This window comes from Salvia hispanica, chromosome 1, assembly GCF_029641045.1.
Source record: "Salvia hispanica isolate PSC_SH4W2 chromosome 1, Shi_PSC_v1, whole genome shotgun sequence".
NCBI lineage: Eukaryota > Viridiplantae > Streptophyta > Magnoliopsida > Lamiales > Lamiaceae > Salvia > Salvia hispanica.
In genome coordinates this window covers 37,490,629-37,508,910 of record NC_142692.1, presented here as the reverse complement: position 1 = coordinate 37,508,910, position 18,282 = coordinate 37,490,629, and the positions used below count along the sequence as shown (strand labels likewise).

General features: G+C 37.8%; 4 protein-coding genes across 5 annotated transcripts; 1 reads left to right on the top strand and 3 right to left on the bottom strand.

Moving 5' to 3' along the window:
• Positions 1 to 1,670: 1,670 nt before the first annotated feature.
• Positions 1,671 to 3,114, top strand: LOC148933725 (inositol-tetrakisphosphate 1-kinase 2-like). Its single transcript, XM_089063016.1, has one exon. The coding sequence runs from the start codon at positions 1,762 to 1,764 to the stop codon at positions 2,716 to 2,718; it is 957 nt and encodes a 318-aa protein (XP_088919142.1). The 5' UTR covers positions 1,671 to 1,761; the 3' UTR covers positions 2,719 to 3,114.
• A 616-nt stretch (positions 3,115 to 3,730) lies between these two features.
• Positions 3,731 to 4,924, bottom strand: MYB9 (myb domain protein 9). The gene is given in 7 exon segments (XM_089061250.1): positions 3,731 to 3,817; positions 3,885 to 3,990; positions 3,992 to 4,271; positions 4,274 to 4,507; positions 4,510 to 4,691; positions 4,693 to 4,797; positions 4,902 to 4,924. Coding segments are annotated over 7 exon segments (1,017 nt in total).
• A 2,929-nt stretch (positions 4,925 to 7,853) lies between these two features.
• Positions 7,854 to 11,632, bottom strand: LOC148933724 (Acyl-CoA N-acyltransferases (NAT) superfamily protein). The gene is made up of 6 exons (XM_089067341.1): positions 11,358 to 11,632; positions 9,634 to 9,846; positions 9,405 to 9,549; positions 9,080 to 9,179; positions 8,772 to 9,000; positions 7,854 to 8,238 (listed from the first exon to the last, which is right to left on the bottom strand). The coding sequence occupies exons 2-6, from the start codon at positions 9,753 to 9,755 to the stop codon at positions 8,052 to 8,054; spliced, it is 783 nt and encodes a 260-aa protein (XP_088923467.1). The 5' UTR covers positions 9,756 to 9,846; positions 11,358 to 11,632; the 3' UTR covers positions 7,854 to 8,051.
• Positions 11,633 to 13,917: 2,285 nt separating this feature from the next.
• Positions 13,918 to 17,875, bottom strand: LOC125185693 (Protein kinase superfamily protein). Of its 2 annotated transcripts, none has more exons than XR_016135182.1 (13): positions 17,638 to 17,875; positions 17,433 to 17,531; positions 16,928 to 16,985; positions 16,648 to 16,728; positions 16,483 to 16,557; positions 16,146 to 16,393; positions 15,971 to 16,042; positions 15,283 to 15,399; positions 15,114 to 15,195; positions 14,951 to 14,997; positions 14,606 to 14,813; positions 14,415 to 14,510; positions 13,918 to 14,325 (listed from the first exon to the last, which is right to left on the bottom strand). XR_016135182.1 is itself a non-coding variant. In XM_048082272.2 (13 exons), exons 1-12 carry the CDS (start codon positions 17,835 to 17,837, stop codon positions 14,427 to 14,429), a joined length of 1,245 nt encoding a protein of 414 aa, XP_047938229.1. In that variant the 5' UTR covers positions 17,838 to 17,875; the 3' UTR covers positions 13,918 to 14,325; positions 14,415 to 14,426. The 2 variants fall into 2 exon arrangements, 1 of the variants encoding a protein (XP_047938229.1); XM_048082272.2 differs by having other exon boundaries at positions 14,732 to 14,813.
• Between the last annotated feature and the right edge of the window lie 407 nt (positions 17,876 to 18,282).

Sequence of the window (18,282 nt, the reverse complement as noted above, 5' to 3'; positions counted from 1 at the left end):
TTGCCTCCCTCCATTTGGCCAAGATCTTGTGCGTCTGTTTGCGCGTTTGTTGACGCGCGTAGAAGGCGAGATCGGTTGTCGACTTGTCAGGGGGGGATGCCGACTGGACCTCCTGGGACACTTGGGCGACTCCCCTCGCTGCCCGTTGCGCCCTCCTCTGACCAATCGGGCGAGTGCGGCGAGCGAAGGATGGAGGGGACGACTCCTCTGGAACATCCTCGGGGAGGTCGTGGGAACCGCCGCTGCCGCCGTTGTAATCATCGACATAGTTCAGCCGCTGCTTCTTCGGCCAGCCAGCATCGACACCCGCCGGAATCCATCAGCACCAGATAGCAGTTCCAATAGGTGAATTCCTTATACAGGCCCGGCACGGGGAAGGCTTTCTCCGCTATCCTCCTGCAATCCTCATCAGTCTAGCCACTTGTCTTCATACGGAGGGCGTTGGTGTACAAGCCCGCAAATCGGGAGACCGCAGCCCTGATTCGCTCCCATCCCTTCCGGCACTCATTCCCGGTTTATGCCTTCCTATGCGGGCAATTCCTCTTGTAGGCTGCTGCAATTTTAGCCCACATGTTGACGATTCTCTGATTGTTCGAAACGAGGGGATCATCACAAACAAACACCCAAGTCTTGGACAACGCGATGTTCTCATCATCCATCCACTTCCTCCGTACACTGTCGTCATCAGCCGGCTGCGACGAATCGCCTACCACCTTTTTGCCCTTCTTCTTCTTCTTTGGTGCGCCCCGACTCTGCCCCCACCCCTGACCTACTCCCTATGTCTGAATGGGAGTGTCTCCGAATCGAACGCCCGGTAACAAATCTCTATGGAGAAAGTGTCATCTCCAGTGAATTGAGTCTCCACTGGGGTCAATGTGTGGGAAGACACAGTCAAAAAATCAAGAGTGGGGCGATAAACATTGTCCACCCCGGCGTCACGGGCTGCACCCCCGCCTGCCACCCCGACATCATTTGTGGCATCATCTGCATCCTGGCTCCCCAACCCGGCATCATCTGCATACCAGGTTGCATGCCCGGTACCCCCTGCCCGCCGCCCTGCAGCATCATCTGCTGCCAAGGGTACATGTTGTAGTACCCGCCGCCCATCTGCCCCCATCCCGCTCCCGCGGGTACCGTGGGAGTTTGAGTCCCGCTCGTCGCTGGAGTAAACTCGTTGTTGTGATCCATTTCGCGTTATTGCTCTTGTACAGAAATTAAAAGAGAGAAAACTCGTTAAAACAAGTGGTGCGAATGAAAATATCGTGAAAATCGCGTATAAATAGTGTTTCGAAAATTTAATTTAAAAAAATAAAAAAAATTGCGTTCGCCGATCGCCAGCCTACAATGGCGGCGAGCGCATCAGCCAGCGCTCGCCGATTCCGCGCTCGCCGGTTGCAATGGTTCGGCGAGCAGACCGGCTAGCACCGAGTATTGGCTAGCCGGTCGCTCGTCGATTATAGTGAATGCTCTAAATAATTTTTCTTAATATCCGTGTAGAAAAGAAATACTCCTCATTACCATAAATGGAAGGAGTAATTTACAAGGGGGATCCAGTAATTTTTTTCCTTCACAATTTTCTTTTAACCTTTCTAAAACTTTGCAGGAAATGGAACTCCAAAGAGAGTACTACAGTACTACTGCACTATAGTGGAGGAGTACTATTAAATTTGAAATTACCGGTAAAAAGACAAAAGTGGAAAACCCCAAAATCGTTTGCCCTAATTCTGATTCTCTTTCTGCAGCTGCAGCCAGAGAGATACGATGTCGGAGGAATGTACGACGAGGTACCGCATAGGCTACGCTCTTGCGCCCAAGAAAGTGAAGAGTTTCATCCAACCATCGCTCCTCAATCTCGCCAAAGAGAGAGGGATCGATCTATTCCCCGTCCAGATCACCAAGCCCTTGACCGATCAATTCCCCTTCGATTGCATCATCCACAAATCACCCGACCCGGAGTGGCGAAACCAGCTCGAGCAGCTCATTCATCAGAATCCAAACGTCGTCGTAATTGACCGCCCGGAGGCGATCGAGCGCCTCCACAATCGAGTAACCATGCTACAGGCGGTGGACCAGCTGGAAATCGCCAACGGGTTCTCCGTCGGGGTGCCGAAGCAGGTGTCCGTCGAAAATCCCCAATCGCCGATCGACTGCGGCTTAAGCTTCCCGGTGATTGCGAAGCCGCTGGTGGCGAACGGGAGCGCGGGATCTCATCAGATGTCGCTGGTCTTCAACGAGGAGGGCTTGCGAGGGCTGAAATTGCGCCAGCCGTTTGTGCTGCAGGAGTTCGTGAATCACGGAGGGGTCATTTTCAAGGTCTACGTGGCGGGGAGGCACGTGCAGTGCGTGAAGAGGAGGTCGTTGCCGGATGTCTCGGAGGAGAAATTGGGGGTTTCGGAGAATTCGGTGTCGTTTTCTCAGATTTCGAATGTGACTGCGGAGGATCGGAGCGGCGACGGCGTGGAGAAGCTAATCGAGGCGGCGGAGCTGCCGCCGTCTGGTTTTGTGACGGAAGTAGCTAGTCAGCTGAGGGAGGCTTTGAAATTGAACCTTTTCAATTTTGATATGATAAGGGACAGTAGCGTTGAAGGGCGGCATCTCGTGATCGACATAAATTACTTCCCGGGCTATGCCAAGATGCCGTGCTACGAGACGATTTTGACTGATTTTTTCCTCGACGTTGTGCAGAAGAAGCCGGACGTGATTTCTAAGGACTGTTAGCTGATTATAACTGAGTGATTTTGTGACTCCGAGCCCGATATTATGGCCTGTTGTGGTGGTAAACAACCACCATTTGGTTCGTCGTGGTTGATGAAACAATGCAGGAATAGGATAAGAGGTGAGTGGTGTGATTGAACACAAGCAACACTTGCGTGGACAATCTGCTGCAGGAAGCTAATCATGTGTTTTTTTATCTCTTTTATTTGACTGTTTTGGATTTCAAGACTGAAATAAAAGCAACTCATTTCATGTTTGCTCAAGGCTGATTGCCAGAATTGTTGGCAGCTAATGATATGAATTTCCAAGATCCTTGCACCGTTTTTGTTATATAAACACATGTGTATGTTTACAGATTTTCTTATTGAATGCTTACTCTGATGCTTCCATTTTGTTTCATTATGTTCGTTGTTTCTCAATGGTTTTCGGTTGTAGTTGTGGCTAATAGATAGTTTGGAATGGTGACAGCTTATTGTTTTCAATGTTCTATCTAGCATAAACGCTGGATTTCTTTATAGAGTTTATCATAATCTCAGATTAATGCTTTTATTAGTCACATTCCAATGACAGTGTCCAGTCTGTTAAAGATCATTCCAGCTGTAGTTGTAGTGTAAGAGGGAGCGGGAGTTGTGAATTGTCAACCAAGCAATTGCAGTTCCTAAACTAGAATTTTTAGACTGCTGTTATGATTTACAATGACATTTTGCTTCTTGTTAGTCATGATACTGCGACTTCTAAGGTTATGGTGTTGATTCGGGTTGATTTGGAGAGATTCTACCACCTCTAATAGTTGTTTGAACTAATTTGCTAAGAACTTGCAGATCAGTTGTGAACTGGTTTCCTGTATCATATTTTACCTACTCTACAGCGAGAGTAAACAGAAAATATACATGGAAATTTTAGGGAAAAAATTGTGGAGAACATAGAAATCACACTGCTGGTGGATATGATCATACCTGCTGGAGAGTCTATGCCGCAGCAAAGAAATAGTAGGGCATGAAATCGGGTAATTTTCTCATTTTAAATGTTCGGTGTTTGGGGCACCATCTGTTAGCAGCCTCTGTCCAGAAATGAGATTGATCATGGTGACAGTCTGGGTTGGCTGCAATAAAAAAACACTGTTAATAATACTTGATTATAAAGGAGCTCATTTTGAAGCATGATTTTACTTTCTCATGAACTTGTTTCTAGTAGTAGTTGCTTGCTTTGTCATCCATGAGGATATCCTCTAAGGCATCAGTAGTCGCTGGAGGGATGGAAAATTCTGCTGGAGATGAAATTGTTTGGTTCTTGATCTGTGTTTAAATGCACTGAAGATGCTGAGATGAGATCAGGTACTTCATAATCCATTTACATGTTAGATGATTCCACAAATTTGTTGCTATTTACATCCGTCACATTGTTGGTTTCCATTGTGTTCTGGAAGACAGGTCGAAGTGTGTCTTTGAAGCTCGGTTGGCATGTCAGAGTCTCAAATTCAGGTTTTGCAGCGAATCTCTCTGACTTTAAGCCTATCTTAAAGGAATCACATTGCAGTCTGCTTGTGACTCGAGCTGCCCCAGGCTAGGATAAGTTTCCATCTGGAGAAAAGGCGAAACTGAAGCCAGCTGTAAAATTTTGACCACCAGTAGAAGCTTCTTGAGACGAGCAACTTCCTCTTGAGATCTCACAACACCTTCCTGGGTAGATTTCTTGATCTATAACAGCTGAGAATCTGAGGTAACACAGGTATCAAGATGAGCTCTCTGCATATGGGTGTCATGGTCTATTCCATTCCGAAGCAGCTTTTCTAGAGACGGGTATTCCAGAAGTTCTTGATCTCGTTATCAGCTCTCCCTGGCAGGTAACTAGCTCTACTGACCACCTGGAAAACATAAAACAAGTACTAATAATCATTAAATGCATAGAAACCTGCCTTTGACACTGCACGAAATCAAGTCTACAAGTTTAGATATTGAGATTTGAGTAGTTCATTACTTGTTGAGCCCAGCAAGCTTTGGGAGCTCTTTCCAGCTGCCATGGCCATATTTCTGAATGCAGTAAACAAGCTTCTCATCTTCTTCAGGCGTCCACGTGTTGTTTCTGTGTTTGTGTTTCTCTTGAGTGATTTTAGTTAGTTTTGTGTGGAATTTGTGTGATTATAGCATCGTTTTATAGTGAGTGTGGCAGTGTTTGAAAATCTTGACAGTTGCGTGCTGTGGAGAGTCATGAACTTGTTCTTTTCGCTTTCTTAAAACGTAACAGGCCCGTGAGAGATTACCCCGTTCGGGTTTGGAACCATTAAAAGTTTAAAACCGAACACCACTAGGCCCAGGATCATATATTCGGCGGAAGGGAAAACTGATGTGGATGCTGAGACTGATACTCCATTCATCCACCAAAGAGTGTGCAATATTGGGGATGCCAAGTGTTTGAATTTAATTACTATAGTTGTTATTATGACTAAAAGTGATATTTATTCTTAGTAAACGTCACTGTTTATGTTTTTAAGAACATATAGTATCACTTTTGTAATTGTCACTTTTTAAAAATTTAAATTTAATTAGTACTTTAAATGTTATTACGACTAAAAGTGATATTTCTTCTTAATAGATGTCACTGTTTATTTTTCTTTTGTTATGATTTAAGAACATATCTCACTTTTGTAATTGTCACTTTTAATTATACACGTCATTTGTTTTTTGAAACATACTAGGACTATCACTTCTGTTCAGAATCCCCTTTATTAGCTAGAGTGAACTACAAAAATAGTTCCTAAACTATGTGTTTATCTCGTCAACGAAGCCTGGACTTTAAAAATATCCTCAGACAACCCTGAACTAAGCGTTTATCTCGAAAATAGTCCCTTTTCACTGTTTCGTGACGAAAATACCCTTTTGGGGGGTTTGGACAATTTGATCTTTTTACATTTTAAATCTGATATTATTTCAGTTATGTACTAAATCTGATATTATTTCAAAATTATCATTCTTCTTTCCTTTTGGCATCCTTCACTTTCTTTCTTTATTTCAATATTAGGTTTAATTTTATAAAATTAAATTTTATAATTCTATTTTTAAATATCTATAAATTTTTTTAATTATTAAAATTACTATTAAATAATAAATTAATAGTTTTAATCAATATTTGATAGTGTCTAATATTTAATCAATAAGGTACGCCGCCGCCTTAGTTTTAATTAATATTTAATAGTTTTAATCATAAATAGATTATATAACAAGATTTAGTCAACTTCATAATATTTTTAGTTAAATTCTCCTATACATTAGATGCATATTAATTTCGGAATAAATCGTGTTATATGATCTATTTATGATTAAAACTATCAATTATTGATTAAATATAAGGTGTCGTCGTACCTTATTGATTAAATATTAGACACTATCAAATATTGATTAAAACTATTATTTGTTATTTAATAGTAATTTTAATAATTATAAAAATTATTGATATTTAAAAATTGAAATTTAAAATTTTATTTTATAAAATTGAGTGAACTACAAAATTAGTCCCTGAACTATGCGTTTATCTCGCCAATGAACCCTGGACTTTAAAAATATCCCCAGACAACTCTGGACTAAGCGTTTATCTCGAAAATGGTCATTTTTTACTGTTTCGTGACGAAAATACCCTTTTAGAAGGTTTTGGGGGTTTGGGCAATTTGGTCCTTTTACATTTTAAATCTGATATTATTTCAGTGATGTACAAAATTTGATATTATTTCAAAATTATCATTCTTCTTCCCTTTTTCCATCTTTCACTTTGTTTCTTTATTTCAATATTAGATTTAATTTTATAAAATTAAATTTTAAATTTCGATTTTTAAATATCAATAATTTTTTTAATTATTAAAATTACTATTAAATAACAAAGTAATAGTTTTAATCAATATTTGATAGTGTCTAATATTTAATCAATAAGGTACGATGGCGTCTTAGTTTTAATCAATATTTAATAGTTTTAATCATAAATAGATCATATAACACGATTTATTCCGAAATAAATATGCATCTAATGTATAGGAGAATTTGACTAAAAATATTATGAAGTTGGCTAAAAATTTGATACTGCTAAAAATTTGATGCAGGAGAATTTTTGTTGAAATTTTCTAGTTAATTTTGATTGTTTTCAAATTAATAAACGAAAAGTATATTAGTCTTACATTAGATGCATATTTATTTCGAAATAAATTGTGTTATATGATCTATTTATGATTAAAACTAAGGTGTCGTCGTACCTTATTGATTAAATATTAGACACTATCAAATATTGATTAAAACTATTAATTTGTTATTTAATAGTAATTTTAATAATTACAAAAATTTATTGATATTTAAATCGAAATTTAAAATTTAATTTTATAAAATTAAATCTAATATTGAAATAAAGAAACAAAGTGAAGGATGGAAAAAGGGAAGAAGAATGATAATTTTGAAATAATATCAAATTTAGTACATCATTGAAATAATATCAGATTTAAAATGTAAAAAGACCAAATTGCCCAAACCCCCAAAACCTTCCAAAAGGGTATTTTCGTCACGAAACAGTGAAAAATGACCATTTTCGAGATAAACGCTTAGTCCATGGACTAATTTTGTAGTTCACTCTATAAAATTAAATCTAATATTGAAATAAAAGAAACAAAGTGAAGGATGACAAAAGAGAAAAAGAATGATAATTTTGAAATAATATCGGATTTAGTACATAATTGAAATAATATCAAATTTAAAATGTAAAAATACCAAATTGCCCAAACCCTCCAAAACCCCCTAAAAAGGTATTTTCATCACGAATCAGTGAAAATGGACCATTTTCGAGATAAACGCTTAGTCCAGGATTGTCTGAGGATATTATTAAAGTCCAGGGTTCATTGCCGAGATAAATGCATAGTAAAGGGACTATTTTTGTAGTTCACTCTATTAGTTATAACAAATAATTTTAACACAATCAATTCTTTTTATAAGTCACTTTTAGCAAAAGAAACAAACAACCGATTATAAAGAATAACAGCAAATTTCACAGTAGAAGATCAAACTACCAATTTCAAACCTCCAAGTAAAGCTTGCCATTTTCTAGCATTCAAACCTCCAAACAAATATGCAAAATTATGTTACAGATGCATGATGAGAAGCCACATCTAGTTAGAAATATACCCATCTATACTCATTTCAAGAAAATACACGGTATCCATCCGCACATACAATACTCCCACACGTGTGCCAACGAGACACATAGCCGAGACTTTTAACAATACAACATTGTTTATAATTAAGTTATTATGCAGACAAAGGAATATGAGACGGGTTCTTAAGTACCCATTGTCTCAGTCAATGGATTCAGACAAACTGGCACCCAGAGCCCTCATTGGTGAGGATTCTTTTGGACTGAACTGTAGGAAGAAGGTAACCCGATTCTTTATACTTGGGCCACTTGGAGATCTTCCTCTCGTCGTTTTTCCACAGCTTTGCAGCCAGTGATTTGAATCCACTCCTTGCATAAGTGACAAACAATGTGACAAGCTCTCTGCAAGATGCAACACAGAGTTACTTGCAATAAGTACAGCTTCGTTCGTGCAAATTAGGATTATTAAGTTAGGAAATACTAAGATAACATTGATAACATATAATGAAGGAAAATGTTTTCGCCAAATTAATCTGCCATGGTAAGGTCAGGTAGAAATATTTCAAATTTCCATTTTCTTTCTTTCATAACTCACTACAAAATTGGCATTTATCTCTATCGACAAGAATGAGGGTCTCGTTTTCTAGACCTCAGACGACAAACAGAAACTAAATGCATCTATGAGATTATGGACCATTGGACTGAATCAAGTTGCTGTGATGCATGATTCCTTATCTTTAACCACTTATAGCTAAGGATGGCTGTCGAGACCTTCTCCAAGAGTCACATTCTACTACGAAGCCTAAGTTTCTGATTAACACAGTAACATAAAAACCGGTTGATGAACTGAAAATGAGAAGCATGAATATATGAACAATGGGTACTCAAAGAAACTTTTTTGCAAATTATTGATAGAGGAGGAGTGTTTCACTTACAACGGAGAGCAGGGAGATCGACCGCCATTCACGTAGTAGACAAACAGATAGGAATCAAAATGCTGTCCATTGATGTAATAAAAATTGTACAGCCGTCTTACACACTGAAAGGACATCTTCTTGTACAAATGTATGGCTGGGTTATTGTATGAAATCACGTGTAGATAAACAGCACGGCAACTTGAAAGATTTGATGCATACTTTGTGACCTCATGGATTAATGAACTGGCTGAAAATCAGATAACATAGAGTTGAGCAAAAGAGCCGTACTTATTACATAAGAAAACAGTGAAAAAACCACAATTTACCAATTCCCAGATTCCGGTACGAATCGATGACTCCCAATGTTAGGATGTATACTAATGTTTGGTCGGTTCTTGATGCATCAAAGCTCAATAAATCTTCTATCTGCATGAAAAGTGAGCTCGATTGAAATAGGGGAACACCTTATCAGTGCAAAACAAACTTCAGCTTTACTGGAAGTAAGGTTTTCAAGGAGGGATGAATTCTCATACGCAGGATTGTTGTTTAGTGTTTAGGTAAAGATAAAAGATCAATTTGTACAGAACCTACATTGTCATAGTTACTTGTATAGCTAAGCATCTAATGATAATCAATTCCACCAAGGCTCACCTCACTGTCTTTGGCTGGAATAATTCTTACAGTAACAAATCCAACAAGTTCGTCACTCTGTTCATCGGGGCGACTTCGATCAACAGCTCCCCACGACACAATATCTTGGCCATTGACAACATTCTGGAAGAATTCAGTTTCATACCTGGAGGAGCATGAGATGGTTTAATAAAAAGAAAAGGAGGGAAAAAACTGAGCTATTATTTTAGCAACCAGAAATTGTTCTAACCTTATCGGAAACAGTTCGCCATGAGTTCTCTCTAGAATCACCAAGTCAGATGGCTGTATTGGCCTATAAGCTATAACTGGACCGCGGTGAACTTTGATGTTTACCATTGAATAATATGGCATCAATCCCCAGAAAATTTTTTATGTATGCAGAAACTCCACAAGCCAACGATCTCATCCATTTAGGCAACATTAATTACATCAGCCATGCAGCCTTGAGTGAATATGCATGCAGAGAAAAGAAAAAATGAGTGAATCAAGTCTAATGTAAGCTACTGGAAATTATGCGAAACACTGACTCTAAATGCAGAACTTTATATCCATGTTTTGCAAAAGAGTTTTATCTCTGTCTCAAAATACATATAATACATGCCCCTTGACCCTCGCACAATCTTTAAACAAAAGAAACACATACTGTCTCTCTCACAAACACACACACAGAGACAGATCCCTCCTGTGCTCAGCCACCCCCATGCTGTTTATGCCACTCAGGAGAAGAAAATCATGGTCATTACAATAAATTCTTCCAGTGGGATTTTAGAATCATGAGATTAAGGTGGTGTAGTACATATTTCTCAGCTTGTAGAATGTGGCAAAAAAATTGTGCGCGGACAGCATTAACCACAACATATGTGCCAAGCTTCTGTAAAAGCTACTGTGTAAATAGCTGTGTAGGAAGCATGCCACAACCAGCCAGCCTTAGCGCAAAAATGACAATAAAGCGAGGTCACGCCACCATCTTATGTGGCGCAACAGGCAGCACACAAAGGAATGAGGCTCGTGAATTGGCCAAGGAGCCCTTCAGATCGTGGATTGCGCCACATCATCCAAATGGATATGAAATTACTTTTCCAAACTTTCAGTTATAAAACGTCTTCAACCATGCCAAAATCCAAATGGGTAAAAACTATGCTGCACCCATATGTTATGTTATCCTAGCAATCATCAATTAAGCAGGACTCGCCATCTAAGTCAGGTATTCTGAAAAAAGGCTATTATTTCACCCAATGAGATGTTAACTTATGGAGTTTCTTAACAACTAGAAGAACCTGAACACAAACACTAACGCAAATTGATGCCTTTTGCAACAACTGGCCGTTTCGACTAGATCACCAAACAACTTCAATGTGAAACAGCACAAACCGAATAACTTAATAATCAATCTTGCATTTTTGCATAGCTAGTCTGTCTAAATTCTTAACGGCTGATCTATCCATTCGTGTCGATATTATGGTATCACGTACCCAATCAGAAAACAAAAGCTAGAGGATGAAATACCACAGCACATCCTATATAACAGGTGGTATGCAAACTCCTTCACATTACCCCTTTTCCTTTCAGCCACCTCAAGAAACACAAATCTCATTGAACAAAAAACAAACATAAACAACGATCATATCAAAGCTCAAATTGATTTTTAAACACATAAATTCCTCCAAATCCGACCAATTCAAAGTATACTCGTCCAACAAAGCTTGCCGAGACTCATCAAACACAAATTCAAAAATACGATAACAAGCATCGAACATGAAAGAAATCAGCAAAATCAGTAGAGCAGCTCTCCACAAAAAAAATAGCATAACAAATTTACACAGCACAAAAATTAAAAAAGTTGCAAAAGTTACATCTACCATATCAGCAAACGCTCTATCGAATTATAAGAGCAATTTTGAGTGCAAAGGGAAGATCGAAACTGTAGGATTCAACAAAAATCAAAGTTCCAACCTTTAATCAACGCGGAAAGGGGACCAGAAAGAATCAATTTTCCTTGGCTGATACGATATAAAAACTCGGATTGCAAAAGGGAATAAATCCCTCTATCGATTTCGAACCTTCTTCAGCGTAGTCGATACTCGCCTTTTCGTATTATATTCTTGACAAATTTTTTGAGTGAATAGTCAACCAACTACATGCGCAAATCAGGTGTGTGATCTATTCGAATTCGATTATCGAAAATAAATCAATATTACAAATCGGAGCGGATCTCCTACACCACTTTCCCGGCTACAAATACTAATATGGATACATGATGCCCCGAACATAAAATCGAACCAGATTAATTTTATTTTAATAAATTTTACTATTAGTTATTTTATCTTTTATACTAAATTATTATTTTAAAGAAATAATTAATCAAAGTTGGAGTTAAAGATTTAAGTGGTAAACTCACTCGTGATTTCCAAATTGATTGGGAGATAATTATGTATATATCCAATAAAAAAAAGTCACTTATTCAAAATCTACAGATACTATTAACTTTGAAAGCTTAATACATTTCTAAATTATTGTGGAAGAGTAAATATGTAGCAAGTATATTATATATTTTACACTACTTCATATTTATAAATCAATTTTAAATATAAAATACTTAAAATATCAAATTATTTCTCACGACGGTTTTACGATGAATTCAAAACTCGAGTGACTTATTTCATTTGTAAGAGCAACTCCAAGGGAGAAGGTAAATGAGAAGGTAAAATGTGATAACTGCCAAATTTGCCTCTTTTTGATGAAAAAATATACTCTAGGGGGGAGAGGTAAATGGGAAGGTATTATACCTTTTCTCATTTTGAGGAGGTATCTTTACCTCTCCGGAGAAGGTAAAATGGAAAAAATCAGTTATGTGCTTGGCGGCAGATGAGAAGCAGCAAAATATTTACAATAAAATTGAGCATATATTGAATTTTCTGAAATTGATTGTTAGTTTTATGAAATTAATTCTACCAACAACAAAATCTAGAAAAGAAGATAGGAGAAAGAGACATGTGTTTAAGAGATTGGGGTAGTGCTTCGGTTCTTGGCTTGAAGATTGCGGTTCTGTAGAACATGCGACATTCTTTTCATCGGCCTTTATATCTTTTTAGTTTAGAGAGTTTTTAATAGTTTAAATATTTGTTTAATACTTTATATCATTTGCTAAATATGTTGTTTAGTATTTAATATGTTATGTTTAGAGTATAGTTTAATATATTTTTTTAAATTTGTGGATGGATTTTACTTGATGCGTTTGGCGTTTATATTTGATTAGTTTAGGGTTTTTAATGTTTTAAATATTTGTTTGATACTACTTTATATCATTTGCTTTATATTTGGAAAAAGAAACATTTGAACAGAGAATGAATTGCCCATATACCTCTTCAATATACCTTTTATCTTTAGGGCAGTTTTGTAGGCGGGTTTGGATATGTCCCAACTTTATATACATTAGGATATAGCGAAACGGATTACATCATCTAGCCACATGTTTTGTAGGCTTTTAGTTGGGCCCACTGTTTTTAGGCATAAAAATTAAAATATTGACTCACACGTTTGTGGGTGTTTTGGCGGTAATTTTTTCACCTTTTTTGCTTTCTCCCAGGAAAAAAAAATATCACAATTGTAGGCACCATCTTTGGGCGCCACTTTCTTTGGCGAAAAAAGTTAAATTTCTCACTTACATCTGGGCCATGTGGCTATGACGCGGATCACAAATTAAAATAAAACTTTATATAAAAGGTTGATCCTTTTTATGCACCCAGCATTAAATTCACTATTGTTTTGTGGAGACACAAGTTGAAGCTCTGTACTCATGGCTGGACCAAGACGCATCAACGCTGCTATACGCTTGAATGGTGGTAGTCAAGGTGAGGCTATTCTTATTCCATAGTTTGGTTTTGGTATAACATTTGCATTCACTTATTTTTTTGGTCCTATTAGTTGGGTGGAGCGGTGTGCCGCGTACTTACGCCAAGCCGGAGTATGAGCAAAATTACCAGATATTGACTCCGGCCGGTGTTTATATTTTGATGGGTAGGATCCTCAACGTCCGCTGTGGGTGTCTTCTACACCAAGATGAAATATAAATGCCCTAATATTTGGAAAATTGATAGTTGGACTATCGAGGCACTAGTTAAATATATTTTCTTTTGGTCCCACAGTAAATTAAACTATATAAAATTGTATTTCTCCCGGATCAGCGTAATTAGTTAACAAAGCTACAAAACGATGAGAAAATCGGGATTCACTATCAAAGTCACACTTATTCCCATCTACAAAACGTGCCCTTAGAGTTGATTGCTTTTTGAAAAAGTATATTGCACTTTTTGAGAAGGTATAAACATGATATACCCTTTTTATTTACCCTCTCCCCTTGGAGTTGCTAGAAGTGAATAAGCTAAATAGTAAAATCTGTTGCAACTTATCGAATTTTTATCGTGCTTGATTAAATAATTTGTAAGTACCTTATTTATTAATTCCTGATATATTTGTGAAAATTCGAGTTATTTATTTTTGCAATACAATGCACTTCACGTCACAGTAAGGTCATCAAATATACATCATATTATCCAAATCATGTACGACATGCTTGATGAGGAACGAGGAGTAAATGGTGAAGGTAGTCCACTAGTGATGATCTTAGAAAATATGAAAATATGTATGACAACCCAACCACGAGACGAGAAAAGTATGTGCGATGTGCTCGGTCCAATCACGAGACGAGAAAAGTATGTGCGATGTGCTCGGCCCAATCACGAGACGAGAAAAGTATGTGCGATGTGCTCGGCCCAATCACGAGACGAGAAGTATGTGCGATGTGCTCGGCCCAGTCACGAGACGAGAAAAGTATGTGTGATGTGCTCGACCCAAAAATGACACAAGCGGATCAAGCTCTAGTCGTGAAGAGAAGGCAAATTTAGCTACATTCTGCAACAACCTGACATATTTGTAGTTCTTTGTTTCAAACTCCATAAAAATAGCATTGCTAACAGAAAATTTCGAATTGTATTTAGAAAATAATGTTACCTAGGCTACAAGTTAGAGGAAAGCTCCAGCCAGAAATCTATGGTTCAAAACAGCTTCTGCAATAGGCCTTTGTCGATAATCACGGTTCAACATAGCCTGAGAAAACAAGCAACGGGCGAATATCAGCGAAAAGACATCAGGAAAATGGCCAGTAGATCAGTGTGCGAAGAGGGAGAGTTACACGAGCATACAAGAAATGTAGCTAAAAGGGCGAAGGTTGACAATCAACATGACAGATAACAAAGCTTTTGTCATTTGCGGAAATCGAGCTCCCAAAAAAAGAAACTGAAATAGATGCTGTACAAGGAAGTAACAACCTGAAGTAACTCCCATCCTGCACCATCCCCGAGATCTAGAAATTTAACAGCTTCCACAAGACGATCATCAGCCAAACAGTATCTGCCACGATGCATGCAAATAAACTATGATCCTCGAGAAATGTTCAGTGGTTAGAAACTCTGTATAGACATTTGAGAGTTGACATGCTTTGCATGAAAATGTATCATTCCAATAGTACCAAGTAACAGACAACTTACTCTCGCATTGCTTGGATATCGAGTTGGAAGGTATTCTCGAAAAGCCTCTGATGATTCAACAAATAATTGATCAGAAGCGTTTATGATAGCAGACATAGTTTATTAAAAACAAATGTGTACTACGCATTACAATCAAACAAACTAAGATGCACGTGTGACTCACTCGCAATGAAAGACTGTCCATCACTCCTGCCGCACAAAATGGTATGAAAGATAGATAGGCAAATAGAAGACCAGCTTCATATCTGTCCAGAGCCACAAATACAAAGAAACAAAAATAAAAATAAGTTACGAGATTTAATTGAAATAGAAAGCGGAATCGTTCAACATACATATCATCTGCAATTCCAAATGCTCGTTTCTCCATAGGAGTGGAAGCACCAGCAGCAGATGCTCTTCGCCAGAGCCCTTCCGATAGTGGATTTGAATTTCCATTTAGCTCAGAAAATCTTAAAAGCCATCAAAATTTTCAATTAGTTTAAGAGGATGTCTTATGCTTTCAAATCCAAGCCATACCGGCGAGCAGTTTCATTCTTTTGTAACTGAAGAGTAAATGACATTACTACTATACAGCTCCACTCAGCCTCTTGAGCAAGCCTATGATATTGTCCATCGTCAATAGGACCATACCCAAATAAATCCAACGTCCAACTACTCGAGGTTTGAGAGTAGCAGAATTCAGATTCAACAGAAAATCATAAGTATTACATAAAATTGATGAGTCTAAATATATGAGGGTTTCACCTACTTTCATGTTACCTTTAATATTCATAAGCTGATGATGAACCATATATTGTTAGGGAACGTTAATTCTTCATGATTGAAAGTACTTGGTTGAGCATTTTTATACTCATTATTGGAATTGGTTGAATCCTACCTTTTAAATAGGATATGAATCAAGAAAAATTAGCTCACACGATAGAAATTATCAAGGGTCTCAAGATATCCTGAAGTTCCAATCCATTTTAGCAAACAATTATCTACGCTAATCCTCAAAGTAAACGCCCCCTTAGGCCATACCTTATATCAACCGAAAAGGCAAGGTCCCTAAGCCTTGGAACCAGATAAGCAGCATCTTTCTCTGCAATTGTACTGAAATTTGCAAAAGACAATTATTTCAAATTGTTAAACAGACAAGGAACTTTAGAAAGAAATAAACATGATTTTGTTTTTCAGAGATCTTTAAGAGGCATACTTAAGAGCAACAGAAGAAGGTCCAAGACTTTGATGCAACCTCTCGTGGTCATGCATGTAAGCTAAGCCACGAATTACTCCCTGAAGGAGTTTTGTAATGAAGTATCTTCTCCTCTTTATAGTTTCACTTTTCTCGAACGGATTCCAAAATGCCTGCCCTCCAACATCACTATATTTTGTCATCTTTTCACTCACAACTTGTGCATAGCCAGCAGCAGTGTACTTTCCATCATTCCGAAAAGCAAGCCACTGCAGACAAAAAAATGTTATATTTTCCTTTAGTAAGTACCCGAAATTTTAACTTTCAGCATAGACATTTTAGCATTGATGATTCATACCTGCTCACCAGTTTTCGTCTCAAATCCTCCAATAAGTACCTGAATATTCGAGCAGGCTATGGATTTTGAATTGCTCTACAACAATGAGCATTTCATATTATAAAATGAAGGCGTGTAAACAATAAGCATAGACATACGGTCAAATATAGGAGTCAGACAAAATACTTGAAGGGAAGCATGTGCACTGAGCTCATTCGCAGCCATCAAATCAGCTTCGAAGCCTCCAACTTGCTGACCAGGGTAGACCTTCATGACATTGTAAGTCCAATTAGGATAGTAATACAACAAAAAACATAGAAGGTTCATTAGGCTTCAGTGAAGAGAACATTACAAACAAGACAGCAAGTTTATCTGGCTCTCCAACTACAATCTTGGCATATTCGAAATCTATATGTACAACATAAAATCTTTCGAACATATAGCACATGAATGCATCAATATTCACCTTAAAAATAACGGAGCTACCTCGCTGTGGACCTCGAGCTATTCTTCCGTCATACAATCTGCAAAGTAGCTGCCACGTATAATATAAGCAGCACACCCGATAACGGAAACCCAAGTCACGAAACACTACTTATATACCTCCTATTCGTAAATTTCACATTAAACACGCACATACTCACACACACAATGTATAAGTACAATCAACAATATAGCATATGGCTAAGGCCGAACCAAGTCAACAATTACTACATAAAACTCCATTAATTCACTAATATTTCTTAAATTTCAAGCTAAATATCCCATTCCAATCCACATTACGGACACAGACACAATGTGTGTGATATAATGTAAGATTAATTGCGAACCAACTCAAATATTACTCCTTAAACTCATTTAATTCACTAAGCTTCCTTCAATTCCACACTAAATATCACATCTCAATCCCACAGGAAACTCACACAAGAGACAACACACACGCATATATGTGAGCAACTGCACATGCGCACCTAATTTTCACACTTCCTTCCCCAACATCCTGAGCTCTCAATCTCCCAATATCTCCAGCCACATACTCCATATCCGTCCCCGATTGCGGCCCCGAGTAACTGCAAAAACATGAATTACTGATTTAAGTCATCATTCGCAGTCTTCTCTAACACTTAGCTACGCACAGGATCGTGAAAAAAACACAAGAAGAAAACGAATTCAAACCTAGTAATGTTCATAAATCCGTAACTGCCAATCAGCCTCCCGACCTCGAATGAATCGGAATTCGTAATGAGAGACGCTTTGCAGCACCGATCGGCAGCTCGTCGGCGACGGAGATTCAATCGTGAGCTGAGATTCAGCTCTCCGAATCTGAAGAAGCAAACGCGGGAAGAGAGCGACGGATTGTTAGCTGCTGACAGCATAATTTCTCCTCTCTCACTCGCAATTACTGTTCCTGATTTTGTTGGACAGTTGATATTCAAAGAGAGTGAGGATAGGCCTTTCTGCCACGTGGCATTTTGCAAAAATATCTCGGTATAATTATGATATTACGTGGCAGACGGTTACAACTTGCAAAATTATATCCCAGTTGCTAAAATTAATTTATAAGTAATACTTTGATATTAATCTCGCATCTTGTAGCTGAAATAAAATATTAATATAACTGGAAAGTTTATCTGATCCAATAGTTTATCTGATCAATAGTCTACTTTTTTCTAGATATTATTCAATAATGATTTAATTTGTCAGTTTTAAGTATTTAATTAGATGTGTTTTATAATAAATTTAGATCTATAGTAAGTATATGAAAAGTTAGGTAAAAAAGGATCAATGTCCCATTCTTATGCAAAGGCTTAAAAATAGCAT